General features: G+C 38.7%; 2 protein-coding genes across 2 annotated transcripts; one reads left to right on the top strand and one right to left on the bottom strand.

The window, feature by feature from the left end:
• Window positions 1-1,879: 1,879 nt before the first annotated feature.
• LOC125233962 (46 kDa FK506-binding nuclear protein) lies at window positions 1,880-17,950 on the top strand. Its single transcript, XM_048140134.1, has 8 exons — window positions 1,880-2,065; window positions 2,684-2,911; window positions 8,771-8,934; window positions 9,369-9,520; window positions 10,360-10,579; window positions 11,226-11,402; window positions 12,113-12,285; window positions 17,246-17,950. The coding sequence occupies exons 1-8, from the start codon at window positions 2,056-2,058 to the stop codon at window positions 17,325-17,327; spliced, it is 1,206 nt and encodes a 401-aa protein (XP_047996091.1). The 5' UTR covers window positions 1,880-2,055; the 3' UTR covers window positions 17,328-17,950.
• LOC125233963 (UPF0729 protein AAEL015238) lies at window positions 17,946-19,027 on the bottom strand. Its single transcript, XM_048140135.1, has one exon. The coding sequence runs from the start codon at window positions 18,776-18,778 to the stop codon at window positions 18,512-18,514; it is 267 nt and encodes an 88-aa protein (XP_047996092.1). The 5' UTR covers window positions 18,779-19,027; the 3' UTR covers window positions 17,946-18,511.
• Window positions 19,028-19,256: the final 229 nt, after the last annotated feature.

Below are 19,256 nucleotides of genomic sequence, written 5' to 3'. Positions count from 1 at the left end.
GCGTAGTATGTTCCTAGCTTAAAGCTAGGAACACACTACGCGGACGTCCGTCGTGAATCGACCGCGGACGGGAATCTGGACAATGGAAATACATATAACCGTGCAAACTATCGGTCGACGGACGTGGACGTGGCCTTGAGCTCGTGGACGTCCGATCGAAATCTGGCTCGCTGGAAGTTTTGTTCCGTGCACACTGATCGGTCGCGGTCGCGGACGATTTACGACGGACGTCCGCGTAGTATGTTCCTAGCTTAAGCTAGGAACACACTACGCGGACGTCCGTCGTGAATCGACCGCGGACGGCAATCTGGACAATGGAAATACACATAACCGTGCAAACTATCGGTCGACGGACGCGGACGTGGCCTTGAGCGCACGGACGTCCGATCGAAATCTGGCTCTCTGGATGTTTTGTTCCGTGCACACTGATAGGTCGCGGTCGCGGTCGTTTTACGACGGACGTCCGCGTAGTATGTTCCTAGCTTTAACCGTGCAAACTATCGGTCGACGGACGTGGCCGTGGCCTTGAGCGCATGGACGTCCGATCCAAAGAGAATAATTTTAATAGCCCCGCCTCTGCAAGGGTTAAGTAAACGTCACAATTTCATCAAAGTTTGACGTTTAAAATAACATCTGCACTGGCGAGGGTGTGAAAATCGTTGCAAACTTATCGTGGGACGATTCTATGTACCTGTATCGAAACATCAAAGGGACATATATTAACTAAAGCTAGGAACATACTACGCGGACGTCCGTCGTAAATCGACCGCGACCGCGACCGATCAGTGTGCACGGAACAAAACATCCAGCGAGCCAGATTTCGATCGGACGTCCATGCGCTCAAGGCCACGTCCACGTCCGTCGACCGATAGTTTGCACGTTTAAGCTAGGAACACACTACGCGGACGTCCGTCGTAAATCGACCGCGGACGGGAATCTGGACAATGGAAATACACATAACCGTGCAAACTATCGGTCGACGGACGCGGACGTGGCCTTGAGCGCACGGACGTCCGATCGAAATCTGGCTCTCTGGATGTTTTGTTCCGTGCACACTGATAGGTCGCGGTCGCGGTCGTTTTACGACGGACGTCCGCGTAGTATGTTCCTAGCTTTATGTGTAATTTCATTGTCCAGATTCCCGTCCGCGGTCGATTTACGACGGACGTCCGCGTAGTATGTTCCTAGCTTAAGTGTATATTCAAGCTAGGAACATACTACGCGGACGTCCGTCGTAAATCGACCGCGACCGCGACCGATCAAGCTAGGAACACACTACGCGGACGTCCGTCGTAAATCGACCGCGGACGGGAATCTGGACAATGGAAATACACATAACCGTGCAAACTATCGGTCGACGGACGCGGACGTGGCCTTGAGCGCACGGACGTCCGATCGAAATCTGGCTCTCTGGATGTTTTGTTCCGTGCACACTGATAGGTCGCGGTCGCGGTCGTTTTACGACGGACGTCCGCGTAGTATGTTCCTAGCTTCAGTGTGCACGGAACAAAACATCCAGCGAGCCAGATTTCGTTCTGACGTCCATGCGCTCAAGGCCACGTCCACCTCCGTCGACCGATAGTTTGCACGGTTATGTGTATTTCCATTGTCCAGATTCCCGTCCGCGGTTGATTTACGAAGGACGTCCGCGTAGTATGTTCCTAGCTTCATTGTCCAGATCCCCGTCCGCGGTCGATTTACGACGGACGTCCGCGTAGTATGTTCCTAGCTTAATTTGCACGGTTATGTGTATTTCCATTGTCCAGATTCCCGTCCGCGGTCGATTTACGACGGACGTCCGCGTAGTATGTTCCTAGCTTAACTCAGTGAGAAAAATAATTGTCTATGATATTGTGTTCAAAAACCTGTTTTATCTGTGGCATGTTCGTTCCCGGCCTGCCATTCCGAGTTCGCGCCGTGTTCAGTTCCAAATTAAATTGAAAGCATTGTGATTTTAAAGCGTTATTGCAGAACTTTTGTGTCAATACAGTTCCAGAACTTGGAACTCCTATTTACAGTTTTTATTTCGCCGTTACCATTGAATCTTTATCCACCATGTTTTGGGGTAAGTAATTTTAACCGGCAAGATCGCCACCACGTGTTTCCACCCGATAGCATGTTTCTTGTGGAAACCCATACCGTTTTCGAAATATTTCAATGTTTAATGCCTATTACTGTAGCTTTATCTGTCTGCACTAAATCTAATCCTAGAAATCGTTCAACTCGGAGACATGTCATCGCACATCTACCTACCCATACTTTAAAGCGCATATACCTGCACGTGCACCACAACCGCTGGATTTTGAATAAGCTGTGACATTTAAACATGTTTCGATTGTTATTTCACGAAATAGTTAATTACAATAATTAGCAGTTCTGAACCTGTACATGATTTTAAGCAACCTTTCTTGAGAACAACGTACAGAACCCATGTTCTATTTTCCAAAATCAGCTGTTGGAGGACAGATACAAGTTATGGCATGTTAACGCTCATTATAAACGTTATAATAACCTTAGTGTTTTAAATAATGAAATCAGGCAATGTATTTATGTAGTATAAGTACTAAAGTTAAAGTAGTAAATTTTTTATATGATCAAAGAAATACTTGTTTTTTGTTGTCTGAATAGACTGTATAAGAGGTATGATTACAAGTTTGTATTTAAATTAAATATTATTTACTAGGACTGATTATGGAACCGAACAAACGGTACACCCAAGTGGTGGAAAAGCCGTTCCACATATCCCAGGCGGCGATGGACATCTCCACAGGTGATAATGACCCGTGCCAGGTTATGGTAGTGGTGGACGGGAAGAACTTCCTGGTCTGCACGCTCCAGAAGAACAAGAATATCCAAGTACCTTTGGACCTGTACTTCAAATCAGGAGATGCCATTTCATTTTTGACAAATGGTAAGTTGTAATTGTTAGGAATACTATAAAAATTGTTTTTAAAGGCTTTAACAATTTGAACAACAGATAGAGGGATGATCATTTCATAAGTTAACTAAATATTACAGGAAATATATTAATCTACTTTATCTACTCTAGTAAAATTTTTTTGTAAGAAAGTGGTAATAAATACCTACCTTACAATTATATGCATATCTGCAATTTGTTCATGAAAATGGCTTCACTGTACAGAGGCTATATTAATTGGACGTAGTTACGCAGAAACGTTCCAATCTTTCTGGAATTATCATTACATCGGTCAAATCTTACATGAAAATCGGCTAAAAAAACAAAGTGTGATGTAAAGCTGGATTTTTGGTATGTTATTTGGAGTCCTTGGGGTAATGTAAGACTATATTTTGCAAGCAAAAAAAAAGTGTGCTAACTTCGTAATTTAAAAAAAAAAGTAAAAAAATCGGACTTTTTTTGGTTTTTATTTTTTTATTAAAAAACTATGCGTTTTTGGTCAAAAGTTGCTTTGTAATGTTGAAAGCGCATTAAATTTCAAACAGTTTGACATCTTTTTTATCAATGTCCGTCAAATAGTTTTCGAGATATGAAGCGTCAAAAAAGGTTAATTTTTGATGCATTTATAAAATGTAGCGTTTTGCCAATATTTTGTGACAAATATCTGCAAAATACTTCATGATATGATATATATTGCAATATAACATTGTATAAAATTTATTTTGCTTTAGTTTTAGTGCAAATAAAGGTCAGTAAGACCATAGACTAAACTAAATAAAGGAAGACATGTAACTCAGTACATCGCTACACGGCCTACTTAACGCGAGTTATCGTCGCTGGTACCTCTTAGTTTTCGAGTTATTTACAGATGGCGCTATTTTCAATGTTTAAAAGTGCCGTCTAGTGAGATAATAATTAATTACATTGCCGAGTAACCATATCTGAATATGATTCAATATTTTGAGCCGGGCGGCTCCTTGTTTTTTGGCTTAGGGGTTAGTGTATTTGACTTGCACGTCTATGATCCCGAGTTCGAGACCCAGGTCCGGATTTTTTTTAATATGTTTGAAAAACAGTTATATTGTTGTTTTTTACTTTTTTTATATATATAATTGAATATTAGAAAAATAAGTATGATTTGAAGTTGAATCATAGAAAATTAAGTATTGTTCGCGCCTAACTTGTTGTCTGTTTATAAAAACCATAGGTATAGGTCCTATACCTACTCGACTCTCTAATCACTTGCCGCCGAAGTCAAGAGGACGGAATAAAATAATAGGTCATATGAATTATTTAAATCATGAGTTGTATAGTAGGAACATTAAATTGTAGGTATGTAACCTCAACAAATGTACTAGTAAACCCTCAGTACCAAAAATTACGGAAGAACCGGGATTTACCGGTTCTTTCCCAGTACCGGAAATCTCAGTCACGGTTCTGGGACTGGTACCGGTTCTGCATTCCCTAGTAGTGAGGTGTTTTATGAAAATGAAAAAAGTTCTATCTTTTTATTGTATCGTCCGATTTTGACAAAACGTATCTCAAATGAAAGGTATTGCTTTATGTAATTGAAAAAAAAAATGTATAAAAAAAGTAAATTTACGTCTCGCACTGAATAATTTCAAAGAATGACAGACAAAATGTACAATGTCGATATATGAGTTTTTTTATATCAAAAACAGATAAATTCATAGTTGAAAACTAAAGACCGCATCGAAATCGGATTAGCATTTTTTAAGATACAAGTTGCCAAAGTTGGGAAAATTTGCTTTATATGGCCACTTTGAAATCCCTTTGCCAGAAAGTCAGAAATAATATATTTTTCTTACACAAAAAAGTACATAGTGACAGTACAACTCAAAATAAAATTAAAAATTCCGAGGATATATCATAATTTCATCTCTTAGGACGACGAGCGTAGCGAAGTCTGTTAAGAAAACCGAAAAACAAAATTTGTACGTCGTCCGATTTTGACAAAACATATTTCAATTGAAAGGTATTGCTTTATGTAACTCAAAAAAAAATATTGAAAAAAATTGGAAAAATGTAAGATTAAAAAAAACTTAAATTTTCGTACAAAAAACGGTAGACACGATGTATAATATCGATATATGTTTTTTTTTATTAAAGAAAAATAGATTCATGATTATAATCAGCACTAAAAATCGAATCGAAATCGGATCAGTAGTTTTTAAGATACGAGTTGTCAAAGTTGGCTTAGTTTGTTTATATGGTCGCTTATAAATTCCTTAGCTAGAAAGTCAGAAACATTATATTTTTCTTACAGTTATAAGTATGCATTTGTAATAGACATCATACACACATATACAGTTACATAAAACAATACCTTTCAATTGAAATATGTTTTGTCAAAATCGGACGACGTACAAAAAAATAAGATTTTTTTTCGCTACGCTCGTCGTCCTAACCTAAGGCATGAAATTATGATATCCTCGGAATTTTTTATTTAATTTTGAGTTGCACTGTCACTATGTACTTTTCGGTGTAAGAAAAATATACTATTTCTGACTTTCTGGCAAAGGAATTTCAAAGTGGCCATATAAAGCAAATTTTCCCAACTTTGGCAACTTGTATCTTAAAAAACGCTAATCCGATTTCGATGCGGTCTTTAGTTTTCAACTATGAATTTATCTGTCTTTGATATAAAAAAAACTCATATATCGACATTGTACATTTTGTCTGTCATTCTTTGAAGCTATTCAGTGTGAGCTGTGTGAGACGTAAATTTACTTTTTTAAAGTTTTTTCTTACTTTTTTTATAATTTTTTTTTTTTTTAATTACATAAAGCAATACCTTTCATTTGAGATACGTTTTGTCAAAATCGGACGATACAATAAAAAGATAGAATTTTTTCATTTTCATAAAACACCTCGCTACGCTCGGTTTCCTAAGGGATGAAATTTCAATATTTTCGGAAAAAATCGTTTACTATGATGTCTAATATCACCATGCAAAGCGGCTTGCTTCCATCCAAAAGTGCAGCTTTTGGCCAGAAATTCTCCACAACAAGTATGACTATAAAAAAGCTCGTGTTATTATTTTGAAGTTTATTAATAAACGTTACGAAAATTTATGTTTAAGTAAATAAATAATTTTATTTTTAGCAAAGTGCCTTTCTTTTTCTTTATACCTCATGTTCATTTAAGCAAAGATTTCTTTATTATAAATATTATAATAAAAATTTGTTACTTTTCTTAATTATAAATATTATAATAAAAAAAAATATCAGAGTAAAACAAGAAAAAATACAAAAAGATATGTCATTCTTGGAATTGGAACCGGGGACCTCACGTTTGCGAATCAGACGGAGTAGCCGCTACACTAACTATCCTCTTACCGATGCTGACAGTTACAGTATAAGGATAAATCAGTAGTTAATCTCCGGCAGCGGCGACGGATAAATCGTTACTACTGCGCAAGGTCACGCAGGGTTGTACCTGTGCTACTGTCCTACTCGTAGTAATTGTGTATGGCGCTATGCTAGTACCAACGCTCTTTCTACCTTTTTATCTAATAAAGATTCAAGTACGTGTTTGTTTCTTAAATACTGACGAAATCGTATTTACATAAAATGTTTGAATAGATGTTTGCACAATATTTAAGTAGGCACACAGCAAAAGGGAGTGTACAAGTTTCTAATGGGGTGGCAACGCGCATGTGACACTGTTTGAGTTGCAGGCGTCCATAGGTTACGGTGACCGCTTTACATCAGGCGGACCGTATACTTGTTTGCCACCGACGTTGTATAAAAAAAAATAAAAAGTAGGTACCAAACTTTCGAGCTAGATAGATCGCAGCATCTACCTAAATGTCGTTACAGATAAATCCTTATTGATTTTAATGTGTCATTCTAGCTTTAAATCTCACTTTTACGCCATTTACGTAAGCAATAATGTACCTAACACTGCAAAAAATATAACAACCACTTACTTTTCTGGGTGTCTAGGAATTCTAAAGAACATTCTGACATTTCCGCATTTTGAGAACTGTTCTCCATACACCCATAAACACTACAGTAACGAAAATAATTATGTCTTCGGTGCTGACGTCATTTTCTCCCGAACTCAACACGTCAACACAGCGCGCGAACGCGGCCCCGACTGTCCAGCCCAATACTTACCAGTTTCGCATGTATTCGGTGCATATGGAGAGTAGTTTTCGACACACCGCGCGGAGTGAAGTTTGTTAGAAGAGTTATTACTGAGCGGGCTAAACTGTGGCGTGAGACAAGGAGGCAGTATGTCTCCGGCTCTCTTCAGCGTGTACATGGATGGGCTGTCGCAGGCTTTGACCAGTACCGAGGTTGGCTGCTCCATCAATGGGCAAATGATAAATCACATCGCATATGCAGACGATAATATATGGTCCTACTAGCACCATCTGTGGGAGCTATGCGTAAGATACTTGCAGAATGCGAGAGATACGCAAGCCAGCATAACATGAGATACAATCCGGACAAGTCTGAATTTATGCTCATGGAGGCAGCACATATGCCCACACATGTACCACCTCTTTTGCTTGATGGAGTTCAATTGCGGAGAGTACACGAAGTCAGATATCTTGGTCACATCTTGTCCAGTTTAAAAGACCAGGAGGACATAGAAAGGCAGAGGCGAGCCACCGCAGTAAGGGCAAACCTGTTGGCTAGAAGATTCGCCAAATGTAGTGACAACGCAAAACTAGTGACAGCGCAAAAAGACAGCTGTTCCTCAGTGTATATACTGTCGAGTTATGGTTCGACTACACCTGCGCGGCGGTGAGAGACCTGCGCGTGCAATACAACACATACTATGTAGTCTATGTACTGATATTTCGTTAAACGGAGAATACTATGATTCAGGCACGTCCACGACAAACGACAACGCTCGTGAGATTGCATCGATGTTATTGACCCTCAGTGATATGCTTTAAAAACCAGTCCGTACAAGAACAATTTCGGAACAATCTGATTCAATTAATGAGGGTTTTCTACTCGTAAATATTTTTTTCCGCCAAGCGTCGATCCTGAGGTCTTTCTGACCGTAAACTTAACTAACTAAATAAATGTTGATTTGATATACGCAAATATGTGACTGAGTAATACTTGAACAGCCCCCAAATAATCATAATTCATTCTCCGCTACACCTCCTGTAAATATATGTAAACTATCCCATTTGGCCATTACCATCCACCGATTATTTCTGATCCAGTTATACTAGACTTACGATATAATCCTATTTTTTTAAATAACTGGCACACTTTTGGTCTTAAATGAAAGCTAGTGAAATTTTCTACATTTTTATTTTACAATTTATGTAATAGTCTGAGTTGTTTTGCTGATATCTGTCTCAAAATATTAGCAAAATGAATATTTTCATAGAAAGGGGAAAAATGTTCTTTTTTTGACGCTTCATATCTCAAAAAATATTTGACGGACATTGATACAAAAGATGTCAAACTGTTTGGAATTTAATGCGCTTTCAACATTACAAAGCAACTTTTGACCAAAAATGCATAGTTTTTTAATAAAACGGCAAATACCAAAAAAAGTCTGATTTTTTTACTTTTTTTTTTAAATTACGAAGTTAGCACACCATTTTTTTGCTTGCAAAATATAGTCCTACATTCCCCCAAGGACCCCAAATAACATACCAAAAATGCAGCTTTACATCACACTTTGTTTTTTTATTTCTCTTTTTGACCAGTGTACATAGTGCGGCGATATAATGAATCGCGGAGTAGTCCCTGGTAATGTTAAATAATAAATTGATGAAAAAAAAATGCATTTAGAAAGTGTGCATTGCATACATAATACATATAAAACTTCCTTCATCACAACAAATACTTGCAGGAAAGTGTAATGTCCACTTAACCGGCTACCTGGACCCTGAGTTTGAGGACGAGGAGGAGGAGTCTGAAGGTGATGAGGAGGAAGAGGATGAGGCACCCACTCTGGTGTCTGCGGCTAAGAGGAAACTGGAGAACAGCAATGAGAAAAATGCCAAAAAACAAAAGGTAAACTGCCATAGTCACACATTGTTGTCATCCATTCATTTGGATACTTTCCCATATGTCAAGACTATTTCATGGGAAAAATTTACCTCTTTATCATGAGTCATCAGATCACCACACTTGGTGAGACACCCCATATTGCTGTGAAGTAATAAGTAAATAGATGACTCCTATTTGGCAAATTCAACTCTTCATACTGCTGTTCTAGCCATAATTAGAGTTGTGCCTGCTCGTTCATTGAAAAAATCGCTCCCAACTAGTACAATCTCCGAAGTGTACTAGTTCGTTCTTTTATGACATTTAGTACAGTAGTACACCGAGAGACCGAGAGATAAATTGTGCATAATGGCGTACAGTAACCCTCGCTCGTACTAGCCGAGAGCTGATCGGCCGTTTGTTACTATTCCATTAAATAGCTATTGCTTTTTGCTTAACAGAAGGACGAGAAAGCTGCCCAAGCCGACGACAGCTCAGACTCTGATGATGATGGCGAGGATCAGCTCCAGAAGATCCTTGACGGTGAAGACCTGGACACAGATGACAATGATGAGTCCTTCAAGCTAAACACCACTGCTGAGGATAGTGATAGGTAATAGAGAGCTTTAATTATTAGTAATTTAATGGTTGGGTCCACACAAATAGCAAATCTTCAATGTAGAAAATATTGGGCAAATGTTCAATGTAGACATGCCTCGGCCGGGCAACCTACGGTTTGATCCACACACAAGCGACGTAAGCCGTGGAACAGACGCGTTTGCGTGCCCGCGCCGCTTCGCTCGAGTCTAATTTAAAAAACGTTTCCTCAGTACATTTTGTATAGGAAAGACGGAAGACATAAGAGGCGTTTTACAAGACTTATGAAGCGTACAGTCAACCAATTTCATCATCAATCAAGAGATTCATACAATCTGATTTATAATGCCACTCTAACATAGTTCTACAGTGGCCTAGGGTTCCAATTGGTTGACTGTAGATCTTTCCTATACAAAATGTACTGAGGAGACGTTTTTTATCATTCTTCTTCTTCTTCGTCGAAACCTCATGACCTGAGGGTCGTGACCACCATAAGTAGCGACTTACAGCGGTACATTGCAGTGCTCTCCACTCAGGCCGATGTTTTGCCTTCCTTAAGGACTCCTGGAGCCCAACGCGTGTGACCTTCAGGATTGTACTGAACCAGCGCGTGGGTAATCCCATTTTATCATTATACGTCCGTCCGTTCCGCGTCTTATGTCTTATGTCGCTTGTGTGTATTTCATGCCTACCTGGACCAATGTACATCAACACTGAATCTACCGCATGAGCACATTGCCGCGCTCTGTGTGGAATATAATTGCTATAGAAACTAATATGTGATTTTGTTAAAAAAAATATACTTCTAGCACAAAGATCTTACATTCTAACTATATGTACCTATTTCTTTCACAGCGATGAAGAAGAGGATGATGATGATGAGGAGGAAGCTGAAGACGAGGAAGGCGAGGAAGAGGAAGACTCCTCGGATGAGGCAGAGACCACCCTCGACACCAGCAAGGAGGAGGCCAAGGTCGACACGTCCAAGCTGAGCAAGTCGGCCCGCAGGCGCCTCAAGAAGAAGCTGCAGAAGGAGGGCAAGGAGCCGCAGGTCAATGGACTTGATAAGCCTAAGGTTGGTAATATTGTGCAGTTCTTGAGACATCCCTAACCCATTGGAATGTTAGTTGGATCCACTAAGCTGCAACCCACACTCAGGCGACGCACGTCGTAAGACGCGGAACGGACGTCAGCGCCGCGCCGCCCGAGTGAATTTAAAAAACGTCTCAGTACATTTTGTATAAGGACGTAAGACGCGCCTCAAGCGACGCGTCGCACTCGGGCGGCGCGGCGCTGATGTCCATTCCGCGTCTTAGGACATGCGTCGCCTGTGTGTGATAGTCCCTAAGAAAGCCTCGTTGTCCCCCCCCGCGCGCCGTCGCGTTGTCGTGTCGCGTTGTGGCCGTGTTGTGTGTCCGGGTGGGTACATTCGTGCCAGGTGGGTAGCTCGTTTTGTGTGGACTGTGGACATAATAAGAAACGCCATTTAAATGTGGAGTAATGTATGGAAATGATCGAGTGACTTGTTGAATCCATAAACTCATCATCTCCATATACATTTTCTGTTCATAATCTGTTGTTACCAGGAGAAAATACGAACATGAACTAAGCGCACAAAGCAAATTTTTTCGTCTACGTATTCAAACTTTCCCTATCTTTTATAATCGGCAAATAAAATAAAAAAACTACATATACCTACATATGACTTTAATAAATTACAGAAGGATGGTAAAGGCGATCAACAGCAGAAAGAAAAAAAGAAGCCAGAGGCCAAGAAGGAAGCCCAACAAAACGGACAAGTCGAAAAGAAAGAAAAGAAGACCATCAGCGGGGGAGTGGCCATCGAAGACTTGAAAGTCGGAAACGGACCAGTTGCCAAGCCAGGAAAAAATGTTATGGTTAGTTGTAAATATTCTTACAGTCTTTTATTAAATGGTTTACATTCTAAGAAGAAGGGAAGAGCAATAAGACTTTTGGTTGTAATCAGACCAAGCTAACTCTGCAGTGCTATATTAAATATCGCTATTTCTAATAAGTGAAAGGTAATGCGTAATGCTTGTGCTACAGTGATAGGAAATGGCAGGACAATATTTAAGAAAGTCACTTTACACGCATTTTTAACAATACATATGATTGGTGCTTAGAATGTTGCTTATTTTATGAAAGTTAAAATTTAATGTTCTATTGTATGTCTCATCCCCTCAAATTGTTCGTCTTTTTTTTAGGAGGTGACACATAGAACATTTTTAAATTGAAGTCTAAGCAACACCCTAATATAAAGTACTAGCTTTTGCTCGCAGCTTCGCTTTAGAAAGAGACAAAAAGTAGCCTATGTCACTCTCCATCCCTTCAACTATCTCCACTAAAAAATCACGTCAATTCGTCGCTCCGTTTTGCCGTGAAACACGGACAAACAAACAGACACACACACTTTCCCATTTATAATATTAGTATCGATTTTACTTGCTCGTGTGAAGAGGTACATTGCAACTTGTATCAATTTAAAACACTCTTTGACTGTGTTTTAATGAACCACCATTTGTTTCCCCTCTTTTTCGTATTTATCAAAGATATGGGCATAGCATTTAACGTAAAAATCTTTATCCAGGTTTACTACGAAGGCCGCCTAAGGTCCAACAACAAGATGTTCGACAACTGCCTGAAGGGGCCCGGCTTCAAGTTCCGCCTGGGCGCCAAAGAGGTGATCACGGGCTGGGACGTCGGCATCAGTGGCATGAAGGTTGGCGGCAAGAGGCGCATTGTCTGCCCACCCAACATGGCGTAAGTTTTTTTAACTTACAATCTTCCGTATTAAATTAAGATTTTTTATTAATCTTGCTTAGCAGCCGGGTCTACACCACAGTATAAACCAGTAATAACTCTTCTTACAAACTTCACGCCGCGCGGTGTGTCCCCCTCCCTCCCCTCGCATGCAGCGAAAACATGCGAAACTGGTAATTATTGGGCTGGACAGTCGGGGCCGCGTTTGCGCGCTGTTTTGATGAGTGTGTGAAAATGACGTCAGTGCCGAGGTCATTTCGTTACTGTAGTGTTTATGGATGTATGGAGAACAGTTCTAAAAATCCGGATATAACATTCTTCACAATTCCTAGACTTCCAGAAAAGTAAGTGGTTTTTAGGGTTCCGTAGTCAACTAGGAACCCTTATAGTTTCGCCATGTCTGTCTGTCCGTCCGTCCGTCCGTCCGTCCGTCCGTCCGTCCGCGGATAATCTCAGTAACCGTTAGCACTAGGGCTCTGGATATTCGTTACTACCCGCCGATCCGTGCGCCCGGCCCCTTAACCCCGGCGGTGCTAAGCGTCCGAACTACCCGAACCCGCCGAAGTCCGTTCCCGTGTAGTGCCGTTCGCGCGTGTAGTGCCGAATCAGCGTTCGGGGCCGGACGGCCGGACGCACGGACTTCGGCACCGTTCGGGTATTGAACACACGAGGCGGCCGGCGGACCGATCGACTTATTGCCGTGCCGGTTTGTATTTAAAAAATAGGTGAAATTTAAAATTTATATTAATTTAGCGAACGAATACGAATTGGTTTTATACACAAGTAACAGATCGACTTAGCCCCAAACTAAGCAAAGCTTGTACTATGGGTGCTAAGCGACGATATACATACTTAAATAGATAAATACATAACTATGGAAACGGGTTATATCGCGTATCCTGAATTTACTATTCATCCCAACGTTTCGAACACTTTACAGCGTCCTTGGTCAACGGGTGACACTCAGTTTCCACAGTTTTATTTCATAAATATCTTTCAAATTAAGGAAATGTATTTGAACTATCGAGTTATTCGTTTTTATCTAAGAAGTTAGTAGAATTAACGTCGCATGAGAAGACAAAGGTAATAATAATGACTTGTGGGCGGCACAATAACCAATACCCGTGGTGATTTTTACTGATAATAATGACACTCAAACCTCACACTCCGCTTCCCTTTGACATGGACAAACCTTTTGTTTGAAAAGTTCTAGATGTAGCCGCGCTGTTTTACAAATACCTAGTTAAGAATGGTATTTTTTTTTGTTATTTTAGAGGGAACCACTTTGAAGTGAATATGTATCCATAGTCCTGGTTCTTAACTTGAGCTAGTCGGATAGGGTGTGACAAAAAGCATGAGACTTGACATGTATATAGATAACTTACAAACACTTAACAGAAAAAAATAAAAGTACGCAGACGCCGAAGTGTCAATGTTTCCCCTCTTTTCCCTCATTTTTATATTATTATCTTCAGTTTTTTTTTATATTGTCATGAAAACCGTGAAAGCTATAATCACGATATTTAGGAAAAGTATATTCTCCATAAAAAAATTCTACAATACTGTCTTTTAAGGTATATAGCTTTAACTCATCATTTTCAAAATAATGCTTAAGCCCCCGCATAATATTTGTGTTTAACTACTAATGGGATGAGTAGGGGTAGCACTACCGACTGTTAGTAATATACTTAAAATGGAAATATTGTAGAGAATTTCATGGTACTTCTCCTAGACATATTTCTGGTAAGTACCTACTCGTAATATTTACTTATCAAAACCTTTAATAGCTTTCGTGAAAATTTTAAAACGCTAAAAATGGGATATAATAGTGGGGGGAAGAGATTGACTCCTCGGCGTGTTTCTACTTCTATATATTCTTATGAACGTCAAAGCTATGTGCATACCAAGTTTCATGCTTTCTGACATTATAATAATTTAGGCCACTGAAAACGCGTGCCCTATATAATAATACCTAAAATTTAAAACATGGAAAAAAATCGAGTAGTTAAAATTTGTCCCCCAGTCACAATTGCTCCGCTGTCCATTTCTCGTTTTAGTTATAAAGGTTTTATCATTTTTGGTTCTTTAAACTGATTTTCATATTCGCTTGAACCAAGAACGCGAACGATCATCAAGCATCACTATATACGTCGAGAACGGATCGGACCCGCGGGTTTTTAGAGTCCGTCGATCCGGACACACGGACTACACGGGTACCCGGACTTTAATTACACGGTCCCTAATTACCCGTTCCAAACGGGCCAGAAATCCGGATTCGTGTAACACGGGAACGGATACCCGGCAACGGGTACACGAAACACGGACGCGACCGGGAGCCCTAGTACAAATATGTATATCAATCACGCCAACAAAGTGCAAAAATAAAAAATGGAAAAAAATGTTTTATTAGGGTACCCCCCCTACATGTAAAGTGGGGGCTGATATTTTTTTTTCATTCTAACCCCAACGTGTGATATATTGTTGGATAGGTATTTAAAAATTAATAAGGGTTTACTAAGATCGTTTTTTGATAATATTAATATTTTCTAAAATAATCGCTCCTAAAGGAAAAAAAGTGCGTCCCCCCCCCCCCTCTAACTTTTGAACCATATGTTTAAAAAATATGAAAAAAATCACAAATGTAGAACTTTATAAAGACTTTCTAGGAAAATTGTTTTGAACTTGATAGGTTCAGTAGTTTTTGAGAAAAATACGGAAAACTACGGAACCCTACACTGAGCGTGGCCCGACACGCTCTTGGCCAATTTTTATACTTATATTTTTGCAGCGTTAGGTAAAAGTGAGATATAGTGATGCATTAAAATCAATAAGGATTTACCTGTAACGACATTAATTACTTTGTAACCAAATACTTGTTTTTTATTTAGGTAGATGATGCGATCTATCTTATCTCGAAAGTTTGGTACAGTTAAATATTGTGGAACCATCTATTCAGACATTTTATGTAAATACTATTTCGTCAGTATTTAAGAAAAAAACACGTACCTACTTGAATGGTACGTAGTAGAAAGTGCGTTTTTGTTTTAAATAATATCTAAGTATAACATATAAATTACCACATACGTGATGTGAAAAGCCGTCCCCGTGAATATCTCATTTTGCTCGGGATCGTTACACAATCTAGTATATTGCGCTTATGAGACTAATATATGAATAATATTTTTTTGTGTATTCAATATTGACTGGTGTGGTATTGTTACACTAATACTTACAGTTACCTAATAGTACCTATTAGATAACAACAACTTACTTTGTACGAAGTTGATTGATTAACTTTAAAGTAATTTTGTTCAACCCTGCGTGACCTTGCGCAGTAGAGACCGCCCGCATCTACCTGCCGGAGATTAACTACTGAATATTCCTTATACTGTGTCTACACTGACCAAGCAGCGTCGCGAACGATGTGTGTCTTGCATAACTATTTTCAATAGCTGACTGACGGCCGCCATGTTGCCGAGCAAATTGCGCGCATTCACGAAATTTCTGCCCTTGAGGCTGCTCGGCCAGTGTGGACCCGGCTATTGAATTTGACCCATGATCCGACTTTCATACAATAAAGCTTAATTTGAAGAAAATATAACTGGGCTATGCAGAACACACATGAAACTGCTAAATTTTTGTTAAAATCGGATACAACTGATATTAGTCATTACTCATTTTTTTATAATGATTGCAATATATGACAAATAGTTAGTAATATTAATCTGTTCTACTTATAAAATACTAGCTTTTACCCGCGGCTTCGCCCGCGTAATAAAAGTATTCATTAAGATTTTCATTTGGATCCGTAGGGACCGTAGGTTTCTCTGTAGGTATATTTATCTGCGATTATTTCGATTGCACATAATACTTTTGCTTGCAATGATTGTAGAAATATTACACATCGACCACAGCGTAGGTAATTCTATATACGCTGGGGGAACCTTTATAAACATCCCACATAGCCCGTATTTCGACACTATGATCGGTGGGTAAAAAGTACTTTTTTCTATTATCCCTTACAATTTTTTACATTTTGCTTATACTTATCGCAAACGTAATCTTCAAGCAAGCAAACAACGATCGTCTTAGAGCACATTGATTGTAAGAGACCGCCGACCGATTATCCGTATCCCTCTAACGATACCCATATTATCCGTATCCGTATCCGTATCGCTATCGCTAACGCTATCGCTATCGCTATCGCTATCCCTATCGCTATCCTTATCGCTATCCCTATCGCTATCCCTATCGCTATCCCTATCGCTTTCCCTATCGCTATCCCTATCGCTATCCCTATCCCTATCCCTTATCAAGATGTTTAATGATATAACACTTTAAGTTCTCGCGCTTTGTACACATATTTAAAGTCACATACAGGTCGAACGCGATTAATTTTATTAACATTATTTTTACCTTTTTTCCCAACGTTTCGGCCAGGTTGCACGTGGCCGTGGTCGCGGAAGACTGACGTCCCAGCAAAATGTCACCGGAGATGTAAACAACACAAAACTACCCGATATTAATTTATATAAATGTTCGGGGTAGACAAATAAATATAATCTACCCGCTTTTAGTTAATGTTTATTTCCCACCATGTTTATTTTAAAGGTAAAAATAATGTTAATTAATCGCGTTCGACCTGTATGTGACTTTAAATATATGTTTAATGATTTCTTATCAAGTGCTAAAATATAAAGTTTCATGGTTTTATCATTTAAAATTAAGAAATCCCATACAAACTTTCAACCTCTTTTTCAACCCCTTCATCCCTTTTTTTCGAAATAAAAAGTAGCCTATGTTCTGTCTCAGGGTCTAAAGATTGTCTGTTCCAAATTTCATCAAAATCGGTTGCGTGGTTTAAGCGGGAAAGCGTAACAGACAGACAGACAGAGTTACTTTCGCATTTATAATATTAGTATGGATAAACATGTTTCAATTTATATCCATCTGTTCTCAGGTACGGTGCTAAAGGCTCCCCTCCAGTGATTCCGCCAAATTCCACCCTAGTCTTCGAAGTGGAACTGAAGAATGTTAAATAAGTGTAAGAAGCTGTGTTGCCAGTGTCACAGACACTTGTTTCGGATCCGCCGAGGTTGTTGAATGTTGCCATGAATGAGAGGATTGTTTGATCATGGTTTGGTAATGCAAGGTTTTTTATTATTATATTTTTCCTTCTATTGACTAGTTTAGGATGAAACTACCTTGCTTTATCAGACCATTGTTTGCTTATGTTTAAGGTACTTGTGTGAAGTGTCTGCAATGTTATTGCACAATTTGTAATAAATCCCTAATCCCATTGCAGAAACTTCATACTCGCGTTAGACTGTAAGCTTGTTTAAGTTAGATTATAAGAACCCTGCTGGACATAATTATGAGTATTTTCATTGACTTGTAATTCAATAATATATGTTATTTTAAACACTGAATTGTAATAAAATAGTTTCTATCATCATCATCAGTAGAAGATCTACATTCATTTGGCAGTTTTAGTAATTAAAAGCCTTTTGTAATTTAATAGAATTATAAATATTACCTGTATTTTATGTTGCCATTTGTTTTAATCTGTCATTTTTTTCTTTAACTTCAAACTTTCACACAAGCAATTTTTTGTCACTATGAAATCATGGCAATAGAATGGCAAAAATAAAATTTCCGAATTCCATTACCTTTGTTTTATTTCACAACAGATAGCAGAAAAATCGTGTTCATTTATTGAATGCATCCAAATTGGTTCATGTAATGAATATGTATCTTCTCTAAAATGACCTTCCTTCCCCCAACAGATCTATCAAATATCAACACAGAAACAAAGGTTGTACTTTACTATTCTGACAATGACATATGCCACTTGAAGGGTTAGTATGTAGAGGACAACTCTTGAAAAATTACGGAAGTTAAACAAAAAACATTTGACTATCCTATTTAATTTTGACTTTGTGTGTAAAAAAACTTGTCCACCTTCTTTACAACAAAATATACAGAAATACTTCCTGCAGCAAAGTGCAATTAATTAACATTCAAATTAATCTAGCTGACATGTCCAATATTAGATAACTTAAACTTTTTATTTCCTTAACATGAATAAAATTGAATTAAATAACATGGAATCACATAATGTTACAAAAACAAGTCTACAGTATGTAAATTTACGTGGTAAATGGCTAAATGCATTTGCTCTAACAATACATAACTTGTGAAACAATGGAAATCAAACATCAACAAACTATTCTGCTTTTAGTCGCTCATTGCATTTTTCTTTCTCCTCTTTTGATATTTCATTGTTCTTGTCTTCATCTGCTTTGTTCTCTAACTTCTTCTTTCCGAACATACAAACTCCTCCTTCACAACTGAAGGGCGTTTCCGTCTTGACTACGTTCCCGTCCGCGTCCTTTACTGCCCAAGGATTCCAGAATCGCAGCACATATGGCTGAATAAATCTGTGCCAGATGAACAGCAGCACGGGGATAATGAAGCAAGGCACACAAACCATGTTGAATCACAATTCAAACTTGTATAACTGTGTTACGTATCTGAATAATCGTCGAAATACGTGAGTAAATTGATTATTCAGAATATTCGAGATTTCCGCGTCGTTTTTATCAATGCCGTTTCATAGAGTGGAATGGTTAAATAAGCATATATTAGAGACTTCAAATAACAGTTGTAATTTGCAATTCCAAATTCTCTTCACTTTATTGTTGCGGATAAGTTATTTATTATCACATTTACATTACATTTCCCTTTAGAGTCTGGCTAGCCAAATATTGTTGACAGATATTTCCTCGTGGTATCACCAATTGTCTATGGTTTAAAAAAAAAGGCTAAAAGTCTGCTGTCAATTTATGTCACTTATTCAAATTGTTCGCGGGTTATTAAGGGTAAATCTTAAATATTATAACAATGACGATACCAAGCGAGGTCCGCAATTTGCTGTTTAAGCTAATAAATAATTACAACCAAGAGCGAAG

The sequence above is a fragment of the Leguminivora glycinivorella genome, chromosome 15 (genome assembly GCF_023078275.1).
Source record: "Leguminivora glycinivorella isolate SPB_JAAS2020 chromosome 15, LegGlyc_1.1, whole genome shotgun sequence".
In the NCBI taxonomy this organism is placed as follows: Eukaryota; Metazoa; Arthropoda; class Insecta; order Lepidoptera; family Tortricidae; genus Leguminivora; species Leguminivora glycinivorella.
The sequence above is the reverse complement of the archived record's forward strand: the minus strand, read 5'-3'. Positions and strand labels throughout refer to the sequence as shown.